Source organism: Trichoplax adhaerens, genomic scaffold (genome assembly GCF_000150275.1).
Source record: "Trichoplax adhaerens TRIADscaffold_13 genomic scaffold, whole genome shotgun sequence".
Taxonomy (NCBI): domain Eukaryota; kingdom Metazoa; phylum Placozoa; class Uniplacotomia; order Trichoplacea; family Trichoplacidae; genus Trichoplax; species Trichoplax adhaerens.
In genome coordinates this window covers 636,864-658,856 of record NW_002060955.1, presented here as the reverse complement: position 1 = coordinate 658,856, position 21,993 = coordinate 636,864, and the positions used below count along the sequence as shown (strand labels likewise).

Sequence of the window (21,993 nt, the reverse complement as noted above, 5' to 3'; positions counted from 1 at the left end):
CATGTATTAAGGATGAACATTTACTGGTAGGGAATATCTTTTAGTCAACTAAAGAGGCAGCGATGATGACTTAGCTAGATGTTGACTAGCCATAGGATAAATGACGTAGAATGACTCATTTCAATTAAGATGATTGATATCTTGACGTCATGGCCGCCATGATGGATGGTAATTCGGTTATGGAGATTTCCAAATTTCAGTTTTACTGTGCTTTAATTAGATTGCAACTTACCAGTGAATTTCAATGATGGATCAGTGCTATAAGCTTAAGGATTAAAGGATTATAACTCAACGAGCGAGAATTAGACCTAGGTGATTTTGCGATGTTGTTATATTAACCATAGCTCTATCTCCGGCCCCCCCCCCCCGTTTTAAGACCATATTGGCATTGAAGAGAAAAATCATGCACGGACATCCTTCAACCCGGACCAAAATCAATCATGTTTGCTCAGGGACTCTGATAGACTCTTATTAATTAATTAAACTGAAACTGATTATACATATATATGTCATGAGTCCCTTGGTCTGATCGACATAACCTCTTCAGACATCCACAGTAATAGAGGAGCAATCATCATGTTAATAACATTATTTTACTTTACTTCTGCTGCTTCTATGTTTATATTCAGTACTTTCTTTGTCGATACTCTTGACGAATGAATGGTTCGAGCTCAATCCAGATCGTTTTGCTTCCTCGCAAGAATGGATGCATCAGCAATTCTGTTTACCTTAATCATGCCTACTGAACTACTAGCGTGCACTTATAGATATTAGCATTGATAACTACTGTAGTTATCTATCTTATTCTACTTTTATCATGGCCACATGAATTTTGTATTCCATTTGTCGGCAATACAGTACATCCGCTAGAACGAATGCCATCCTTTAATCATGCCTGCTGTCTATCTCATCACGATAATCTTGAGAAATGTGCTGTAGCACAGCACTAATCATGATTGTAGTTTATGATCTTACTTTATGCTTGCTACTACGGTACGCCCATTTAGTAGCATTTGTCGATGCTGTTGACAAATGCAAGAGCTGAGCAGATTCTAGATGGCTTTTCGCCTGTGTAGACCTGTCAGCATGCATCCACCAGCGACCCCTTTTTCAATATGGCTTAAGAAGCTGTAGAATACCACTCTTGACTAGATATTTTAATTGATTTCCATTGTGTAATGTGTATGGTAGTGTCACTAGGAATATTCACGAAGATTGTTGTTCATTATCATGACAGACGCCATAGTGAGCATTATTTGCAAAAATCAACATCGCATCCATTCTCGATAACCCCTCACACGCCATCATCGATTGCAAATGCATGCAATGATACTGCTGTAGACGAGGTAATCATTTACAAATTTAAGGACAGTAACGTTGGTGGTCCCTATGCAATAGAATTTACTGTATTATCATGATCGACGCCATGATGAGCATTATTTGCAAAAATTAACATCGCATACATTCTCGACAACCCCTCACACGCCATCATCGATTGCAAATGCATGCAGTGATACCGCTGTGGACGAGGCCATCATTGATGAATTTAAGGACAGTAATGTTGGTGCTCCCTATGCAATAGTATTTATTATCGTGATTGACGCCATGATGAGCATTATTTGCAAAAATCAACATCGCATACTTTCTCAACAACCTGCAGACGCCATCATCGATAGCAAATGCATGCAGTGATACCGCTGTGGACGAGGTCATCATTTATAAATTTAAGGACAGTAACGTTGGTGCTCCCTATGCAATAATATTTATTATCATGGCTGACACCATGATGAGCAATTAAAGCAAAAATAAATATCTTCAAAGGGACATTATCCCATGCCATTGCCGAATGATGGAGGTGCAGTCCAAGTCCAGCTGTGCAATCTTGTTGAGATTGAGCTTGGATATAAATGTGATTGGTGGCTAGTATAGTGTATCATACGTTGATTTATTGCTATACTGTAGAGTTATCAAAGTGATCGTTTACGTTTTGCCACTGGCAAGGCCATGACGATGGACGTTGAGGCGTTAAGAGGGTAGTGTTTTAGTCATGACTACAGTTGGCAGTCTAGTTCAATGCTCGATGGGGACAAAATTTCCTTGTGCCAATATCGAGTTAATTTGTCCACTTGTTGACGACCCACGCTGCAGTTATGGAGGGAAAGTCCATTGCAAACTTGCCTTAAAATCAATATTTGCCTGTAAAATTGGATATTCAAGCAAGCTGATTGAATTTGTGGCTCTTGTAGCATCCTATTAATCTTGTCAATTCATCTACTTTAGGATTCAGAAGGAAAAATGAACGCTGTACGCCAGTGGATGGAAATGACCCAAAGCAATGTCCTCCATCCAAATGCTGATGTTAGTAGTTTGGAGACAACACTAGCCAAATTAGCGGATATCGAGGTAAGGAGAGTCAGTAATATCCATCCAGTGGTAGTATTATTCTCGATAGGCATTGATGAGTGGCATTTATTGACTAGACAGTCGTGATTTCATGCTACTGTCTACCTACTAATATAGTAACACAACCACAACGCTATCAGTCTATAGTAAGAAGGCCGTTTGAAAATCAATCTTGCATCTAGCTTTTACAATCCAATCGTCGACGTTGGTAAGATTTCTCGATATCGTGATCAGGATCCATTTGGAAGAGTATTACTACAGTCTTGTAGTAATTTCATTCCATTCTAGTAGTAATGCTAAATAACAGGAAAGAGCTTGTCGATGCATTAATCACAAGTTACGCTACTTAGCCCATAGCCAGTAACATCCCATGCCATGGTGTTTCTATGGTGATTCTTCACCTGTGACTATCCTCATTTTCAACATCTTGACCAACAACCGTAACTATTTCACGCTAAACATGGAAAAAAACAACTCTATCGACACTTTCTAGGGATCAACCTACTCCAGTAATGCAGATTAATTGTACAGGAGCTTGATGTACTGTAGCAACATGATTACCAGATGGCGTCAGGAAGAGTCATGCTAATTGGATTCCCAAAATGTGTCCATCGAGTCTGTAAACACTTTCTTACGATTAGGATACTTCCGTAGATTATAGGATAATCATGAGCGGAGTTTAGTATAGGTAATGGATGAAATGGATAGATCGGTCTCGTCCAACGGGGGCTTACAATAGAGAGATATAGTATATCGTGGAGAATAGTTATGCCAAATTCACTCCTCCACAATGTAGAAAAATCCAACTTGATCAACCTCTTTCTTTAGATTAAGACCCTCTAGTAGACTGGAACATGATTGTATGGCAACTTTGCGAGAAAGAATGAATACATGAAATAAGTTTTTTCCATCATTAACATGGAATAACTATAGCGATTGCAGTTAAGACGATAAGAAAGAAACAAGCCTGTCAGCACTCTCTTTCGATGAAGACACTGTGGTAGAGTGGATAATAATAATAATATGAAAGTTTGTTATAGCTATTTATGAAATGAATCCCTCATATTTGGTCACGACAAATATGCATTTTGATGTAAAGCTCTTGAAGTAAAGTCAGACAGTCAAGGATGCACTTATGCAAACGTTCTTCATAATACTAATATGAGTAATAGAGCATTAAATAGACTTGCATATACACGCTAGCTTGAAGAATAATAGCTTATGTAAATTTTCACTTCCTTAAGTTAACAAATTCAATATGCTCTCCTATTTCTATGGCATCTGTTGACCAGTTAGACCAGCTTCGATGCAACTTGCCCAATATCAAGATTATATAATCACCTTCAACTAGACATTACTTAAGCCTATAGTCTATACAGTAACTAAAAAAATAGACGATTGTCAATGATCCTGGCGATCCCATCATTATAGGGGTACAAACTGTAAATATAACTTGGTCTATTTATCTAGTAGAATGGCAAAACGATATTTGTAGATCAATGAATAGAGCGGAGAGTTGGTTGATAAATTCTTATGCTACAATCAAGACTTTGGCCGAACTTAATACAACTATCGACCGAGATCGTGACAAGCTTTTCCAATGGCTATACGCGTATATAAAAAACTTCTTTCGACCCTCTCATTAATATAATGAACTTTTGAGTCTTCTTGTATTACTTACTGGATACTACCACCTACCAAAAATCAATTTTATTTACTTAAGAAAATATATTCAAGAATAACATTACCATAAATGTAACATTAAATACTTACAGAAACATCTTCATTTACGACGGTAGTGAAGAGTTAACATTAAAGTAACGAAATAAAGATTACTCCATGATGGTAATGAATCTAAAGTACTTATAACTGTCCATAGAAAATCAATGATCTGAGCTAAAATGTCATTCTTATGATGTATAGCGTTATAAGAATTTTCTACCAGTACTTACCTATGATTCATAAGCCATATTTCCGATAATACAGCCTATGTTGCCAATTGTCCATCCTATTTGTCAACTTCATTTTAATGATTCTAATAGGCAGGCAAATAAGCAACGTGAGTAATTTATGAACTATAAAAGTGCTACTGATTTTTTTTTGACCTGCCTAATGAAGTAGAGCAAGAAGAAAGGTTTCTTCTTGCTCCTTAACCATATTTTAAATCCACACTACACGTGTGTAACTTAGGCTCACAAGATTTCAACTTACAATAAGGTCATTTATTCTCATACTAAAAAAATTAATTCAACATTGATATAAAGAAATAATGACTCCTCTCGATGCACCCTACAAATACTTAGATATGCTGTACATCGGCAGCAGCATTCCAGTGCAATTTTCCATAGGAGATTGGGGGTACTGTAGTATTAAACGTATCAAGTCGATCTTATGATTTAGAAATTGAATAACTTTATCATTTCAATTCAGTTCAGACAGATGGTCGGCCAACTTGGTAGTCTTAATTAGAAATGCGTTGAGTGAAAGTTTTCCCTTGCAAATGTTGTAATCCTAAATCTACAGTTTATGGCTGCCCTGATTTTATTGGATCACTATGTTCAGCAGCAAAGTAATGATTTGAGTTAACATGTTGCTATTTCAAAGTAACATTATGCTACATTTGCTTTTGGCACTTTCGGAGTTCTCGAAGCTGCAGGTAGAAATGTTCGTGTAACACTACAAGGAAAGATCATCCTATTCCAGGACTTTTATTAAATCGTCAATTCACAAATTCTAACTAATTCTAGACCTCTCATCCATGATCTTCAGTCAAAATATATTATTTTCACTAATTCTATTATCGTTCGCTCTGTAAGATAGCTGAAAGTAAGCATATCTATTAATTATAATGTACACTGTGAATTTCTCTAAATAACAGTCATTTCTGATTGGATCACTTTAGAATATTATAACAACAGAATTGAAATCCCAGTTAGAAGTAATGCAAACCGTAGGACATTCATTAAAAGATCTTGGCAGTGTCAACCATTTAGATCATACTGATATCGTAAATCAACAAGTCAATCATGTACGCGATGAACTATTAAGGTTGAAAGAACAACTAGTGCAAATGGAGAGTTTCCATAGATTCCTTGATAAAGAAAACAGCTGGATAGTAAATCTAAAGGAATTTACTACCAGAGCAACAGATCACATTGGCGGTAGTTATCGTATTGTAGGTCAGCATGTTCAGGTATGCATAGTATAATCACTTTGATCGTTATTTATAGCTAATATCATCATTAGCGTTTATTACTACAGATTATTAGCTTTTAACATGTTTTTTACCACGACGAAATCGTTTAGCTGTTAAAGGAATTACTAGAAGGTCATCCTTGTCGATGCTTTGATGATGTTGAAAAACATGCGAAAGATCTTGTAAAATCCCTCGACAATGATCACTACCTTAGTACAGTAAATCACAAGTTGAATAGTCTTCGAAGCCATTGGCAATTTGTTTATACAGAGAGTCAGACCGCCACATCCAATCTATCAGAAGTCCTCAAGCAGACTCAACTGATTGAGACTGAGTTAAACAAAATTTTTAAATGGTGCGATCAAATGGAAACAACCTATAAAACACCCATTACTAGTTCCGTTGAAAGGATGGAAGAGGTAGGAAAATTAAAAATTTCAACATAACATTCTTACGCGATACCCTGTTTACAATACTTCTGCATTTATATGGTAAAATATATTCATTCCTTAGACAAACGCCGAATTTCTCAAGTATGAAGGATTGGTTACTACATCACAAGAAATGATTTTAAAAGTATTAAAGCGATCACCGCAACAGAAAAAAAATAACTGCTATTTATCCAATCAACTGGATCAGTTGAAACAACGCTGGCAAAAAATTACAGCAGGTCACCAGGATTATCACAAAGCTTCCGATTTTTTTCTAAAGATTTCCACCTTGGATTCATTTCTCAAATCGACAAAGAGTACACTGGATTCAATTAAGTTAACTAGCGCTGATACTGATTGTATTACATCTTATTTGGAACGTTGTCGTGTAAGTAAACGAACTTTATGCATTTTTCCTCAATGTAGCAAAACATATAATTGCTAGATAAGCGCCACTATCATTGATACTCTAATTTTTTTCATCATTATATACCACATCTATAGGTATTAAAATCAGGCCTAGCCGACATAGAAACCGATATTCAGCAAACACTTCTTATTGGAAGCCCTTCTAAAATTGCTGCTAAAGAAAAATTAAATGTTGCTGATGTTGAAGTACAGGTCAACAAATTAAAGAGCTATTGGCAATCATTAAATAGCAAAATTGACAACAAAATTAAATTTTTCGAGACCGCGTTCACGATAGCCGATTTATGCTCTAAAGAAAGTGATGAATTGCATAGTTGGCTTAGTGAAACTGATAAACAACTTAATGAAAGAAAAGATTATGCCCAAAGACTAGATCAATCCGAAGAAGATTTGGAATGGAGTAAGGTAATGCAACAACTTTGTCAGGATAGTAAGTTCATCTCTTAAAGAACTCCTAGTAGTACAGTGGAAATTGGTAATCATGCTAATGATGGAGTTTCGTAAAAATTTTAATAATGTAGGTCATCCAATTGAATTAAATATTATTTCAGTCTTTGTGATTGTCTCGCGATTTCTTTTTTAGGCAATACAACATCAAATCATTAAATGGCAAATTAGATTTAACGAGTTTGATCAGAAAAGTAGCGTATTAGCCAATATGGCTGAAGCAGAGAGTTTGGATTCCTTACGAACTCATATTCAAACCTTTAAGAAGCAGATTTCAGATATTAACGATAAATGCGTCGGAATGCGAGTTTACCTGCAGGAGTACGTTCAGTTTATGAAGGAATCAAAGAAGGAGCGTAAAAATCTTAGCGACGAAATAGAAAAGCTTCTTAGCCAACTTACTTATGATATTGCCGAAAATAAATTGCTTGTAAGTATATTAATCAGTAGAACTATGTTTTGATGCAATATTCTTGTAGCTTGTGAGCCTTTTTGAATGATACCTTCGATCTTCATAGAGGTTAATAAATTTTTACATACATGAACAGGATATTCTTGATGAGTATCAAAATCTTCAACGTGTTGTCGATGATCTTGGCGAGAAGACGTTACTATTTGTCCAAAGGAAAGGTGTTAATAAAGTCCTTGAAGAAGACATGGCTATAACTGATCTGTTGTGGCAATCACTAACAGATAAATTATTCCTTGTTGAGAAGAAGAAGCAATTAAGTTCAAATATCGATCAAATTGAAGATGATATCACCACCGTTAATGCTCTATTGTCTTTCAAGACATTAAACAGGCAGTACCTCCAAGATATATCCAAAGTTGATTATAACGTCAAGGTAATAGTATGTATCATGATTCAATAAGTTACTATCGTTGAATGGCATTATATGATTAACATACTGCAAGTAGTGCCCAATAATTGTATAATGAAATAATTCGAGTTGATTTGACCATTATTTTCTTTTCTGATTATAGAATACTAAGCAGTTGTTAGAAAGTGTGCCCACCAAATTTGCTGATCTGAAAGCTAGCATTGACGAGGCTGACAAAAAATCTCGGGATGATGCCGTCAAAGAGGAAATGGCTAGATTAAATATGTTGCAAGATAAATGGGATACGTTAGACGTACAAAATCGATTTGCAAAATTTGCTAAAATTATTGAACTCTATCGAAAAGTGCGCGGCGATCTTAGTTTCTTTACTGATTGGCTGAGCAAAGCTGAAGTAGCCATTAGCATTGCACGCACCGTGAATGATTCTACTCGTGCAAAGGTAGGCTATAAAGTGTTGAAAGTAGCCTACATGTTGATATACGGATAAATATTAAACTTGGAAGTATATTTGTTCGCTTACTGTATAGACTGTAATTAATAGAAGTATTAAAGTATACACCTATGCCATGAGTTTGTGCACGTTTATTCTTATGCATTCGTTATTTAGGAAATTGAAAAACAAATTCCAGAATACAAGATAAAATTTGCTACTTTGTGTCAAGAAATTGCTGAAATTTACGAAAGTGCTGCCGCTTCGATGTATAGCGGAGAAATTACATCAATAATTAAGCAATTTAAATCTGTTTTGCGCTACTTTCGTCCGGAAGAATTCGATGAAGCTGTTGAAACATCTATCAGTGACCTCCAAATGATTATGGAAGTATCCCTTGCAGGTAAGCCAGGGCAAAAATGATCGTTCATGTGTACCAGACATACAATAGTCAGGCATCTCTATTTCTTGCCACTTGTTAAGAAAATTAGAATCCCTCCATCGTGGTATAAATCCATAATATAGTATCCTACATACTATACTGTACTGCAGATATGGAATATCGTTCTCATTGACTAAAACATCACTTTTTGCTCTACTAATATATTGTGCAAGTTTACCCATGGATACCAAAACCATTTTTCTCGTTATCAACAACAGTCAGACATATATACAATTCTTCTTCAAGATATTAGAAATGAAGATCATCTTCTTAGTAACTTAAGTGCATAGCCTACTCTTTGTAAATACGTAGGAATATGGGAAAGTTCTCTTTTCTTGCTAAGCCAAAACATCTTTGTTGTTGCTACTGATTATAATTATGCACTGTTATTGGGTTGTTGTTAGAGAAGATTTCATGATTGTTCATTGTCATCACATTTATAAACTACTACTGCCTATCAAGCTATTACGCTACCCGATTGGATCACCTCTACTGCCATCACTATATTACTTTTGGGCCGTACATTTAGTTATTTATTTATCGATTTATTTATTTATCTATTTATTTATTTTTATTGATGTGTAAAGATGTACTACGACTGGATTGCATAGCATTTCTAAATCCAGCACTCCATCGGTTAAGTTTCTATGTTCATGACAGGACGATTGCTGTAAATTCATGGAATTATTTTTCTAAACCCGTACTACGCCAACACATTGTTTAAACTCGCTCATTTTACTACTTACATATGCTGGACAGTTGCATATCTCAGCTAGTGCATAGGACTGAAATAGCGATTTAACCCAATTTACCTAATGACAGTAAGGTGTGAAGATACGAATATCAACAGCAATGAATGATGGAAAGGTTTAAATTTGATCCTATTGAGCATTGCAGTCATGATCCTCTTTTCACTTCTGTAGTAATACGCTTATAATTTGATAGGGGAAAATCTACAAGGGCTATATTCAATCCTCTGTAGTATATCTCATCATCCAATTTATGCCTGGTGTAAAGAAGATGATTTTTGATTCACCTTCTTCATTTCGTAGTTTCCTCCTGTAATACACTTTATCCTCAACAACAAGGGTTTATAATCGATCTCTACTTAGAGTATACTTACTAACCATTACAGTGCAGTACACAAGCCATTTTGATTGGGGATTCTTCATCAGACATGTTACGTGATTATCTTTGTATAATTTTATCCTCCATCTATGTACGCTCTATATGATGATGATGATAGAATGTACTGCCATATTAAAATATAGACCAAAATATATCGATGATTAGCATTATCCACTACAATGCATCAAGGGTAAGAGAAGGAGAGTGATTACGTTTTAGACTGTTCCATCGCGCAATAAAAGCAAGTTAGCACACTATAGCTAGATTTCACCTTACCGTGGGAAGTACAAAGTGCTAAATTATGCACGAAAATTGCAGATGTGTTGATAAACATCTTGATTTTTTTTATTAATTGCGCGTTACGAATACTAATCGAGGATCTCATGGTAAGATCATCGAAGCATCGAGTCCCGATCGTGAATTCAAATCTGTTAGGTAGATTGGGTAGGTAAAAATTGAAGCTGAAAGTTCCGATTTTGAATATTAGAATTTAGATACGGCCAGATGACATTCAACGACGAGTATTTTCTAGCTTTAGTTATTAGCTACTGGTCTTATTAGGCCATAATTCTACAGTTGGTGCATTGAATCTGCAACGACGAAAGCTTATAATCCTAACAACAAGCTTAAAAAGTAGCCATGTTCGATTTTGTACTTAGGAATTAAATTAATTGATCATGACAAATTGAATAGAGACAGTCGGTTAAATACCTATGTGTGCATTCCGCCTCGAGGGGATTACATATTGAGACGATCAATGGTACTGACGATTGGAGAGTAGAAAGTAGCAAATCCAAGGGATAAGGCAATAAGTTAAAGGTATTATTGATGAATGGGGTAGTTGGCTTTACAGAGATAAAATAAATAGATGGATACGGATTCATTTTACGATAGAATACTCAGGGAGTACTTAGGCCTCGGGGCATTGCATTTGAACGGAATTCGATCCAGGCGTTTTTTAACTGCAGGTGTAAAATAGTGCAGAGATGTTACAACTCCATGCTTGTCCATTTCGTCGTCTAGAAGCAGATTCAATTTCTAAAATTAACGTGGTGGAATACTTTATGCAGTAGAATAACCGCCTTCAATCGTGACAGTCAATATTTCTTTTAAAGGTAAACTTGCTTATTCCCTTATTTATTACCTATGCTCCGATTGGCCGAGAAAAAATTTAATCTATTCCATTTGCTGTTTACTCTTTCATATCGTGATGAAGGGATCCCTGTTCTACTAATCAATCCAAATTATGTTTTTAGCGTAATGGCAGAGACTGCAAAAGAGTGCCCATACTTTAATTTCGTCCTTGTACGATGTAGTTGTAGAGTAACATATCGCGATTGACTGAGCATATTTTAGCCATTATGAAAGGTCTCCAAATGAAAGCCAAGATATATGGTACTGAACTACAATCAGATTTATTAATTCATTTATTAATTATTAGACTGTATGGAAGAATTATTAGTAGTCAATTTACAAGGCTAAACCACATTATCATATTAGCTGGATGTCATATCTTTTATTCTAGTCAATGCCATTCCCACAGCATGGATTCCACAGCTATGCTTGCATATAGATGATAATTGCATTGGGAAAGCATATGGTCTCGCTATGACCAACGCAAACACTATAATTAGTCCAGTATACTGTCATCGTATCTTAGTTGCTACTAATTCAACTTCCTGGAAGAGTAAATGCTTACATCTTTTCCATTTCATCAGGTAACTTTTCTCCAGCTCTTGATCACCCTATTGCTGTTTATCCAACTTGATGTTCCCTCTGTAACAGTACAATCATACTATCTAGTAAAAATTAATGTTCAGGATGATTACAATTATGTTATCATTGATATTTCCAATTGCCAATAATCATTCGTTACCAAGAATAAGATAAAAGAAGATAACAGTTGAAAAAATGTTGAAAATTTTATGTTCGAAGCCTTTTATCATGTATTTATGCATTATTCTACAAGTTCGTAGAAAGATAAGATTCATTCTTAATGTCTTGATAATAATAGCGATTACATTAATTAATTAATCAATCGCAGCATTACTATTGCGTTTACCCTCTTCAAGTATCGTTGTGCTATTGAGATTGACAGCATTGACGGATTATATATTATTCTTCATCGTCCTTTCCATCATGGCAAGACTTTTAACCTTTTTTGACTTATTTCGAAATCTCGGAATCATCGGTGACTATCCTATGCATATACTGTACTGTAAAATTAAGACCTAATAAAATATTTAATTCATAGCTTTTAAACTGGTAGTGTAGTCATTTCTAGGAATTAAATTAAGGTTAACGAGATATAAGATCGTTCTTGGACGAAAATTAAGAGTATATTATTGATGAGAAGTAACAAGTGCAAGTGCATAGTAATTGCACCTCTTATTTTTTCATCGTAGAAAATTAGTTGTATGGATTTTTAAAAAAGATTTTCATCATTATAGAGGACAGTCATTTATCATTATCTCCGAATGATTTGGAAAATAGTGTGTATAAAATTAACACATTGAAATACTCAATACTGTACGCGTAAGGATAGACTGGCACTCGAAGAATTAAAAAATGGCCTATTTCTGCCTACTGATTTATGTTTAATCATATCATTCTATTACACCATTAGACGAATAATATTTGATATATTTAAGATAGCCGCTTTACATTGCCAAGTCGTTGTGAATAGAAATGATTTAGTAAGAATTTCAAGTACCATCGACGTTGTTCCGACAGCTATTTTTTCTCTGATCATTTGCCTCAATTTATTAACCTGCTCTATGGCATTATAATATGGCAGTGGTGAAATGTTTAATTATACACGTATGAATAGGCTGTCATTTATTATAAGTCTATTTCCATGATGCTGACATACGTATTGCTATAGCAACAAGGAAAAAAGCTACCATTCTTACTGGAAGCTTGACAGTTAACTGAAGAATAATTTAATTTTGACATTTCTACGTACTCCTGAGCTATTCATTTCAATGTTGGATTACTTTTGAAGGCTGGCAAATTGCATCTTCCTGCTGTCTTGCAATATATATGATAGATACTGTACATAACACTCTAAAGTAGACATTGTAGACACTTTTCCTTTCATTATGACAATAGATCATCTCACTTAGATACTCGTGATGTTTCACTTAGGATGCATTTACGTGTATTAATCGGTCAGATCGATAAAGTAATGTATCCATATTTTAATCATAAAACATTATATGCAGTGAGTACCTCCATGACTTGCATCCTGAAACTGTAATCCAGTAATAATAACTGTGTAATGAAGAATAGGATATACTATAATGCTCATATTCATGAATATTAATAATGCTTTGCTTTTAAATAATCAGAATCGATTGTAGAGCAAGCTAGTGTTCGTCGATCGCTTCATGAAACAGAAGATAGCGTTATGATTAAAGACGAGACTCTAACGTTGGAGAAATTATCTCAAAAAATCAAAGAACTTACTGGTAGAATATCACAAGCTGAATCATTATGTGCAGAAGTTCTTCGTTTCCCTCGTTTTGTTGAGATTGTTAAACAAGATATCAAACTTCAGGTATTTAACAGTTACAATTAATTCCATTGAAGACCTTAAATCTTCAATAAAAAGTATCCATCTACCTTTGATTCCTTATTAACAGTTATATACTGGACATGCTTGCAATTAAAATCATTTTGTCAATGCTATTATGTATTGGTATATTTTAGAATGTAGGATCACTATTACAGGAGATTGGTACAGAATTACAAGAATTAGTTGAACCTAGTACCGAGGAATATCCATTGTGGGATATTCAAGATGTCGATGATGCTAAAGATGCTTATGAAGCAATGCTGCATAGTTACGAAATTATTAATGCTGAGTACGAAACACATCGTTATAGATTGAATAAAGATTTAAATATTTGGAATCAACTTCATGATGATGTTGAACACACAAATTTATGGCTTGGTTACGCTGAAAAAATGATTGAATCATTTACTGAAAATGATGAGGATAAAAATACCATTTTGGAGGTACGAACTACAATAAATCATGCTAACACTCCCACTTGTTAAGACTTTATTCATTAATGAAAATTACCTTATACGCTTAACCGATTGTATATTCTTGAATCCAATAGACACTAGAAGATGGCTTAAACACCAGATCTAGCGTTGTTGATAGAATCAACATCAGTGGTGGAGAAATTGCCAATAATTTAATACTGACGAAGGACAAATCACTAAAAGATGAACTCGTTAAAATGAATAGCCGATGGAATGATGTCAAAAATTTTCTAACCGATGAGAGCCTACCGTTAGTCTTGTATTTTATTCTATTTGTGCAATTTACAATCTTGTCTTAACCCTATCCATACAATTTATATTAGTTATCGTAACCATTGACATTATTATTTACGTTACAGACATGATACAAACTCTGATCTATCGGGAACGTTACAAAGTCAAATCGTTGAAATGATGATGTGGCTATCAGAAATTGATATCTGTATTCGTAATGAGGGAGCTTGGTCAAATAATTTAGTTGATTTAGAAGAGCTGCTACACAAGTATTGGGTGAGTTACGGAAGTTGTACTATTCTGATATGATATAATTGTTAATACGTTAAAATATTTTACCGAATGGCTTTGTTGTTATTTTATGTCATGATATCATTTGTACCTTATACCAGGATATCGAGTCTAATTTAGATCAACGTCAAGAGAAAATCAGAGTTATTAATGAAGGTGCTCAAGAAATTATTATGAACGAGGCAACATCGGATAATGAATTGCAAGTTCTAGAAGAACAACTAAATGCTTTAAATCCTTTATGGAAAAAAGTTAGCTCTGAAATTCCACGACAGCGTGGCCTACTAGAAGAAAAGGTGGAAAGTTGGCGCCGTTTCGTAATCGAATTAGATGATATTTACGACTGGGTTTTAGCAACAAAAGATTATCTCCTCGATATAGGCAGCAGTGAGACAAATAAATTGTCTAAAGAAGATGTTGAGGTTGATAATTTAAACTACTACCAATATCTTTCAACACCTCTATTACAATATTAACTTAAAACTATGTACAGTATATAAACTTCCATATAGTTATTGATTTTCTACATGCAAATAAAACTTGTTCTTCTTTGTGTAGCTATTATCAAAATCAATTGCTGAACGTCAAGATCGCATTGAATCAATAATTGAGAAAGGTAATGAATTAAAGGATGAAGATGGCGATTTTATAAATGAATTAAGTAATAAAATTAAAGACATACACAATGGCTGGCTTATAATCCTATCCTTATCGACGTCTGTAAAAGAACTTCATACGGTAATTTACTTGGATTCAAATTGTATTTCTGTATGTGTGTGAACGTACCTATTGCGAACTTTAATCACGTACAGATCGATCCTCTTAGACTCTAAACCCAATAAATTAATATCTAAAAGTTACGTTTTACAGTACATTAATAGCATAATCGAATATTACTATCTCGATTGAAATAGATTTCAGTAAATGAAAAATTAAGTTCATCAGCTAATCAACAACAGAAGTCGAAATGGCCTGAATTTGACAGGACAAGATTTATAATAAAGACTGACTTAGAAAATATAGTACGAAAAGTTGATTTACCATCTGTCGCTTTCTATGATATTGATGGCGCTGAAAATCAATTAAATGAAGTTCAGGTGACTTATAATTATAATCAATATTAAGTAATTATCGAGTCCCTCTTATCTTCATTCGTTTTATATTTTTACTTATATATAAATTTTATCATCCTTGCATCTTACTCAAATATCTGATTCCCAAATCAAATTAATGACTTTAGGACTATGAAAATAAGCTACGATCATATACGTTGAAAGTTCATAATGTTGTCTCTACTGGCGAAGAGTTGCAAAGAAAAGAAACTTATAAAGCGAATATTGATATCTTAAAGGAGGCGATAGAGCAACTAAATAATTTATGGACAAATACGAATAAAGCAGTTAAGGATAAAATAGAGTACCTGGATTCATTACTATCACAATGGAAGCCGTACCAAATCAATCGTGGGAAATGCTTGGAAATGCTGTTTGGGTTGGAAAAACGTATTGATGAGCATGAAGGGACAGATATACCTGATGATTTGGATGAAATCACTGCCATGCTGACTAGGCATTACGTATGTTGAACAAAAATAATTTCTATGCTAGTAGGATCAGTTTTGTCAACTTATGATCTTAACTACGAACTTACGACAATGGCATTAATATTTTTCTGGTAATTTTTACGTATTAGGAATTTTCCCATGAAATTAAATCGGAAGAAAGCCAAGTTACTGATATTATTGAAGAAGGAAATAATCTTGTGAAAGAAAATCAAACGGAAGACACGATCTTGCTCGAGCATAGCGTAGGAGCAATTGAAGAGAAATGGATTTTGATTAAGGACAGGTTAGTATACTGCTATCACTAATGATAAAATTGTCATTTCAAATTTGTTGGAAGGAAACATTCATAAATTTTGGGCTGCGTTTATTTAATCGTAGATTAAAAGCACGAGAAATGAGACTATTGGATGCTATAGATTGCTTTAGCAATTTTAATTCCCATTTGGAAAATGCCCTAATTTGGTTAGTTGGGATCGATAATACGCTGAATAAATTTCATTCTTCCGTAAAAACAAGTAGCCGCGATCCAATTATGATCAAATATCAAGAAGAAAACTACCAAGTAAATATCAGAACTAATTGCTAGTTTATTATACAGAATTTGTTAAATCTTTTATTTACTGATCTTAAAAATAAAAAGTATTCAAGATTATGTAATTAAATTTTTATCGTAGAACCTTCGTAAAGAAATACAGGATCACGAATCAATTATGTCGCAAATAATTAAGGCAGGAAATCGGGTTAATCCTGATCTAAATGAGGATGAGGAAAAGGTTTTGAAAGATAAAATTGTCAAATTACAAGATGATTGGGCACGATTACAGGAGGATATTATCGACATTGGTGTGATTATAGAAGAACATTGCAGACAATGGAATGAGCTACAAAGTAATTTACGCAAGTTAAACGAATGGTTATTACAAGTTAATGATGAATTAGCTGCGGAAGAACCTCTGAAAGGAGATCTGCATGCTTTGCAACAACAAAATGAGAATTTACTGGTTTGTGTAACTTTATTATATTTTCTCTTTTTCTTCTCTATTGTAACCACTCATACGTTTTTATTGCCTGCAAATGTAGGATATTAGGTCTCGACTGGCAACACATCAGCCTCTTGTCGAAGAAACGCTTGAAAGTGGTAGTTTATATGCAAAGAGTCAGGATGATAGAACTCAAGAAGATCAGTATGGTGATATTGATCAACAACCTATGGTTGAATTGAAGGGATTACTAGCATTACTAGGTGATAGATGGAATAGTGTTTCGAAACGTGCGGACGATTGGCAGACTTTATTGGATAAAACTATCCTTGTACGTAAAGATGGTCTTATATTTTTGTGATGTATTGTAATACGATCTATATAAGCGTGCAATGTTGGTTGCCGTATATTAGTAAGTAAATATTACCTAAATACGTTTTGATATTGGCTTCAATTTGTATCTGAAATTAGGAATTTAATGAGCTAACGTCATTGATGAGAGAAGCTGTTTCACAACTTCTTTCGTGTGAGAAAAAAAGATTATCATGGGTCAGCCCTCGTGATATCAATTCTGAAAATCTAAGTTCTCAACTTCAAGATCTCAAGGTTAGTTGATATCTGCATAACCAACTTGCAGATATAAAATATTCGAAATCTTATTGGTTATCCTGCGTCACTGTAATCGTGTATTTGCTTAAGTTTAATCTTCACCTCTACTTAAATGATAACAGTCATTCAGGGAATCAATTCAAAAAAATCGTCCTAATATCGAAAATATCAAACGGTTATATTTCTCGATTGGCAAAAAAGGAATTACCTTGAACAGAGTTATTATTGATCAGTATTCTGATATCAATCGTCGCTGGGCCGATTTAACCCGAAGTGAGCAAATACGGATTGATGAACTCAAAGAATTCCGAGATACAACGACTGAAGTATCTCATCATCAATCGGAAGTTACCTCCAGTGGTTAGTTCATAACACGAGATATGATTGAATATTATCTGTTATACTTTAATGCTGGTAGCTACTAGGATCAAAGATCAAATATATATACGAAACATTTGCATGCTTATAGATTTATTAGAGCCACCATGGGAAAAATCATTAACCGTTAATAATGTACCGTACTATGTTAAGTAAGTATGAAAATTATATTACTCGTAACATGGATTATACTAAATTTTAAGTAAAAATAAATTACTACTGACCTTAACTTATGTTTACTGTAATTTTTTAGTCATGAAAAGAAAGTCACACAATGGGACCACCCGCAAATGACTGAAATTTATGATTTACTTGGTAAAGTCTTCTATCAGTGTAAAATAATTATACTTGAAATCTTACTAATGAAAGTTGCTAACTCTGTATTTTATTCAGTCAACAACAATTTCATTAAGTATGCCGCTTATCGTACCGCTATGAAACTAAGGAAATTACAAAAATGCTTATTTTGTAAGCACCAAATAAATTTGAATATGTCTTTTGTTTATATTTATATTAATAATCGGTATCGAAGGCCTTGTATTTCGGCCTATAGTATTTCTTGTGCAAGATATATATGAAGAGTCGGGCATTTTAATATTTTACGCCCCTTTTCTTTTCAGTAAATTTCATCGAGCTAAATTCTTTAAAGACTGCCTTCCAAGATTCTGGCCTCCGATTTAAGAATGATGCCTACATTGACATTAACGATATTTATAAGTTGTTGAATATCGTCTATGAAAGAATTAATAATAAGAAATTTAGCAGGAAAAAAATACCGCTATACAAAGATTTAGTCGTCAATTGGTTATTAAATGTCTACGACGTGTAAGTTTGACGTTTCTATACTAATGGTCTTGATTTTTTATTACAATGAATGATTGCCTACGGTAATATTCAAATTTCTTACGGATACAGGCCCAGAACTGGTAAAATACGTATCTTGTCGCTTAGAATTGGCCTCGTAATATTATGTAATGCGCCGCTTGAAGAAAAATACAGATGTACGTATACTATTAGCTGCTAATTATTACGACGACTATTACTGAGTTATGAAACTTTGTCTGATTTATTAAATTTTGCAATATGTTATAAGCAACTGTCGTGATAAATCGTATACTTTTGATCGGTTTTTTACTAGATATGTTCAATCTTATTGCCCGTCATGATGGCTGCACCGATAAAGCGAGATTAGGCCTATTTCTTCACGATTGTCTTCAGGTACTTGAGTTAGCTGTTTTAAAAGGGTACTAACCGAATAGTGCATTGATGTCCGGCACTTTATCTCGTATAATTCTTTGATTCATTGCTTTACCGAATCTACAGTTTAACGTTTCCAAATCAAAGTCTAAATTATAAATTTCCGTCATTTTGAACATCGTTCTGCCTTTTAGTAACTCGTTTATAAATTAATTTCAGATTCCACGACAGCTGGGCGAAGTTGCTGCATTTGGAGGAAGTAATATCGAACCTAGTATTCGTAGCTGTTTGGAAACGGTAACGTATCCCTTTATTTTTTAATGGAAAAGGAGCGCGATTGATATGAATATTTTTACTATTAAAGAATGGTATTAAAAATTTATGCTGTTATCCCAATTCTATTAACATACAGGGTAATTCAGAGGAATTTGTTGGCTCTGTTCAATTCCTCGATTGGATGTTGGCTGAACCACAGTCTATGGTTTGGCTTCCAGTCATGCATAGAATATCAGCAGCAGAAAATGGTGACACAAGTTCCTTTTATACCTTAATATGCTAAAATATATTTTATTATAATAAGCCAAGTTTAACCTTGAGAATCGTGAATGTAATCCTGAATTCTTAATTGTATTAAATCTACAGTCTCTCATCAGACAAGATGTAGTGTTTGCAAGACTGCTGCATTTAAAGGATTAAGGTACTGTGCTAGTGATATATTGCGATAAAAATGAATAATAACCAATGTGATATTAGTATCGGCGTGTAATGATATTAACTATACTCCATCCCTCTAGATATCGTTGCTTGGAATGTTTTAATTTCGATATGTGTCAGGCATGCTTTTTCAAAGGAGAGACCTGTAAAGGACATAAATCATCTCATCAAATGCAAGAGTATTGCTTGGAGGTATTTATAACGATTTTAGTTGATTTGCTAATCGTGCCACAATTCCCTAATTCATTCCTGTAAACCTTTTAAATAGTCTTCAACAGGCGATGATGCTAAGGATTTCTTCAAATTCGTTCGTAATAAATTGAAAACTAAGAGTATGCGACGTCGTAGTCGTAAACTTGGTTATCTACCTTTACAATCTGTTGTTGAAGGGGATAGTGTTGAATCGTGAGTATAATTAGCGTTATTAATCCCAATATAAATCATCTAATATCTGTTTAGTAATAAGTATTATATCATTTAGTCAAACAATCTTACATTCATATTTTAGGCCTAGTCAATTATCTGCCCTAGGAAAGAAAAGTACGCACAAGCGACAAGAGATTATCAGGTAAAGTTTAGATTTAGTCGATATTTGTAGAAAATTTTTCATGTAATGACTTTCGAAATCTTACGTCAGACCTATGCACAGTAGAACTCCAAGCTCTGACAGTAGATCCTTGAATGCCTCTAACACGGAAAATGAACAACAACCGTTAGTAATTTTTATTATTCTTGAAATAGCATCTCAATAATGGTATTCTATCTTCAGTAAATACGCATAAATTAAGTTAAAAATTGTCCTACACGAATTTATGTCAATATAGGGATGAAGAACATCAATTAATTGCTCAGTATTGCCAAAGGTAAATTGAATAAAATAAAAGTTGATATAGCATGGATTCAAGAATAATATCTAACCTTTATTTCATCTGGCTCGTTCTACACAGCTTGAATAATCCTTCCATGCAGGTAATAATGTTTTACTTGCCCTTGCATAAGTTAAATTGAAGAACTAATCTAACTTAGCTAGTGCAATGAACGTATTATTAATTATTTGTTATTATTGGCAAATTATGTTAAATACTGTGTATACTAACCCTCCATTAATATTGTAGACACAAAGTCCAATGCAAATTCTTACCAACATCGATGGTGATCAAACTGAAGATTTAGATGATACAATTGTTCAATTAGAGAAACAATCGCGGTAAGTGAAAAAAATTAAAATCTATGGAAAATTAATAAGTACCAACTAATTCCATCGTGTTTACTATATAATTTTAATTTCTTTTCGATTAGCAATCTGCAATCGAAATATGACAGCAGTGTAGCTAATTCAGCTAATAGCTCCATTAGGCGACGCTCAAGTAAAAATCGATCAAGTATTGAAACTGATCGCCCTCTTCTTGCCATGGCTGAAGATGAAGAGGAATTATCAGCGGAAGCAGTTCGACTCAAAGAGGATAAGAATCGTTTAGAAAAGAAAATGGCTAAATTAGAGATCTATAATAAGCAACTGGAAGGCCAGTTAAAGTTATTAAAAAACAGTATTAATGAAACCGTAAGTTTCGATTGTCGGAAACTTTTAAATTCTGCCAATGAATCAATTTTACCTATAGTGTAAATTTTTACTGCATTCTAAAATCAAATACGAGTTGCAACTAGAAATGAATGCTTGCGTAAATTATTCTATTTCGATAACAATCAAAAATGTGATTAACTTTATTTGTGTCTACCTTCATTAGCGGAATAAAGAAGAAACTGATATCGACGAATATCTCTTAACTAGTAGTAGCCCCTTGGCAACAATCAAAAAAGTTGAAAAAAGTCCAAGGAATGGTAGTGTCAATCGAAACAGCATGAACAAAAATGTTGATATATCATTGCATGTAACTGCTTCCACACCAACTACAAAAAAGTAAAAGCTTTAACCTGATACTATAGCATAGTATAAGTAAGTATTGTTCATTTTGAATTATATAACTTCTTTGCTACATTAAATTTACTACTGAAACTTAATTCATATTGCAATGGTTATTTTCTCTCTAGCTGATGATATTAGCCAAAAGTGTTTACTACAGAAGGCTCATGTTCTAATTGGAAATGAGCTTCCTTATGCCTACCTTGGATATGGTTGTTTGTTCTTAGCCGTATTTAGCCAAGATTATACAGCCAGCAATCTTTATAAACCGTTATAATGTTATATGATACAGTAATTATTCATT

At 33.9% G+C, this 21,993-nt stretch overlaps 2 protein-coding genes across 2 annotated transcripts; both read left to right on the top strand.

The window, feature by feature from the left end:
* Positions 1 to 2,047: 2,047 nt before the first annotated feature.
* TRIADDRAFT_60012 (uncharacterized protein) lies at positions 2,048 to 10,552 on the top strand (the record flags this gene model as incomplete). Its single annotated transcript, XM_002116058.1, has 12 exons — positions 2,048 to 2,161; positions 2,281 to 2,403; positions 5,306 to 5,596; positions 5,710 to 6,018; positions 6,113 to 6,418; positions 6,535 to 6,864; positions 7,043 to 7,336; positions 7,455 to 7,751; positions 7,891 to 8,187; positions 8,356 to 8,581; positions 9,892 to 9,938; positions 10,442 to 10,552. 12 exons carry the CDS (start codon positions 2,048 to 2,050, stop codon positions 10,550 to 10,552), a joined length of 2,745 nt encoding a protein of 914 aa, XP_002116094.1.
* A 5,642-nt stretch (positions 10,553 to 16,194) lies between these two features.
* TRIADDRAFT_30356 (uncharacterized protein) lies at positions 16,195 to 21,392 on the top strand (the record flags this gene model as incomplete). The annotated part of the gene is made up of 17 exons (XM_002116057.1): positions 16,195 to 16,452; positions 16,565 to 16,891; positions 16,971 to 17,201; positions 17,342 to 17,476; positions 17,602 to 17,836; positions 17,958 to 18,009; positions 18,111 to 18,172; positions 18,251 to 18,325; positions 18,478 to 18,682; positions 18,773 to 18,858; positions 18,996 to 19,075; positions 19,274 to 19,351; positions 19,467 to 19,578; positions 19,697 to 19,751; positions 19,849 to 19,960; positions 20,037 to 20,173; positions 21,125 to 21,392. The coding sequence occupies 17 exons, from the start codon at positions 16,195 to 16,197 to the stop codon at positions 21,390 to 21,392; spliced, it is 2,508 nt and encodes an 835-aa protein (XP_002116093.1).
* Between the last annotated feature and the right edge of the window lie 601 nt (positions 21,393 to 21,993).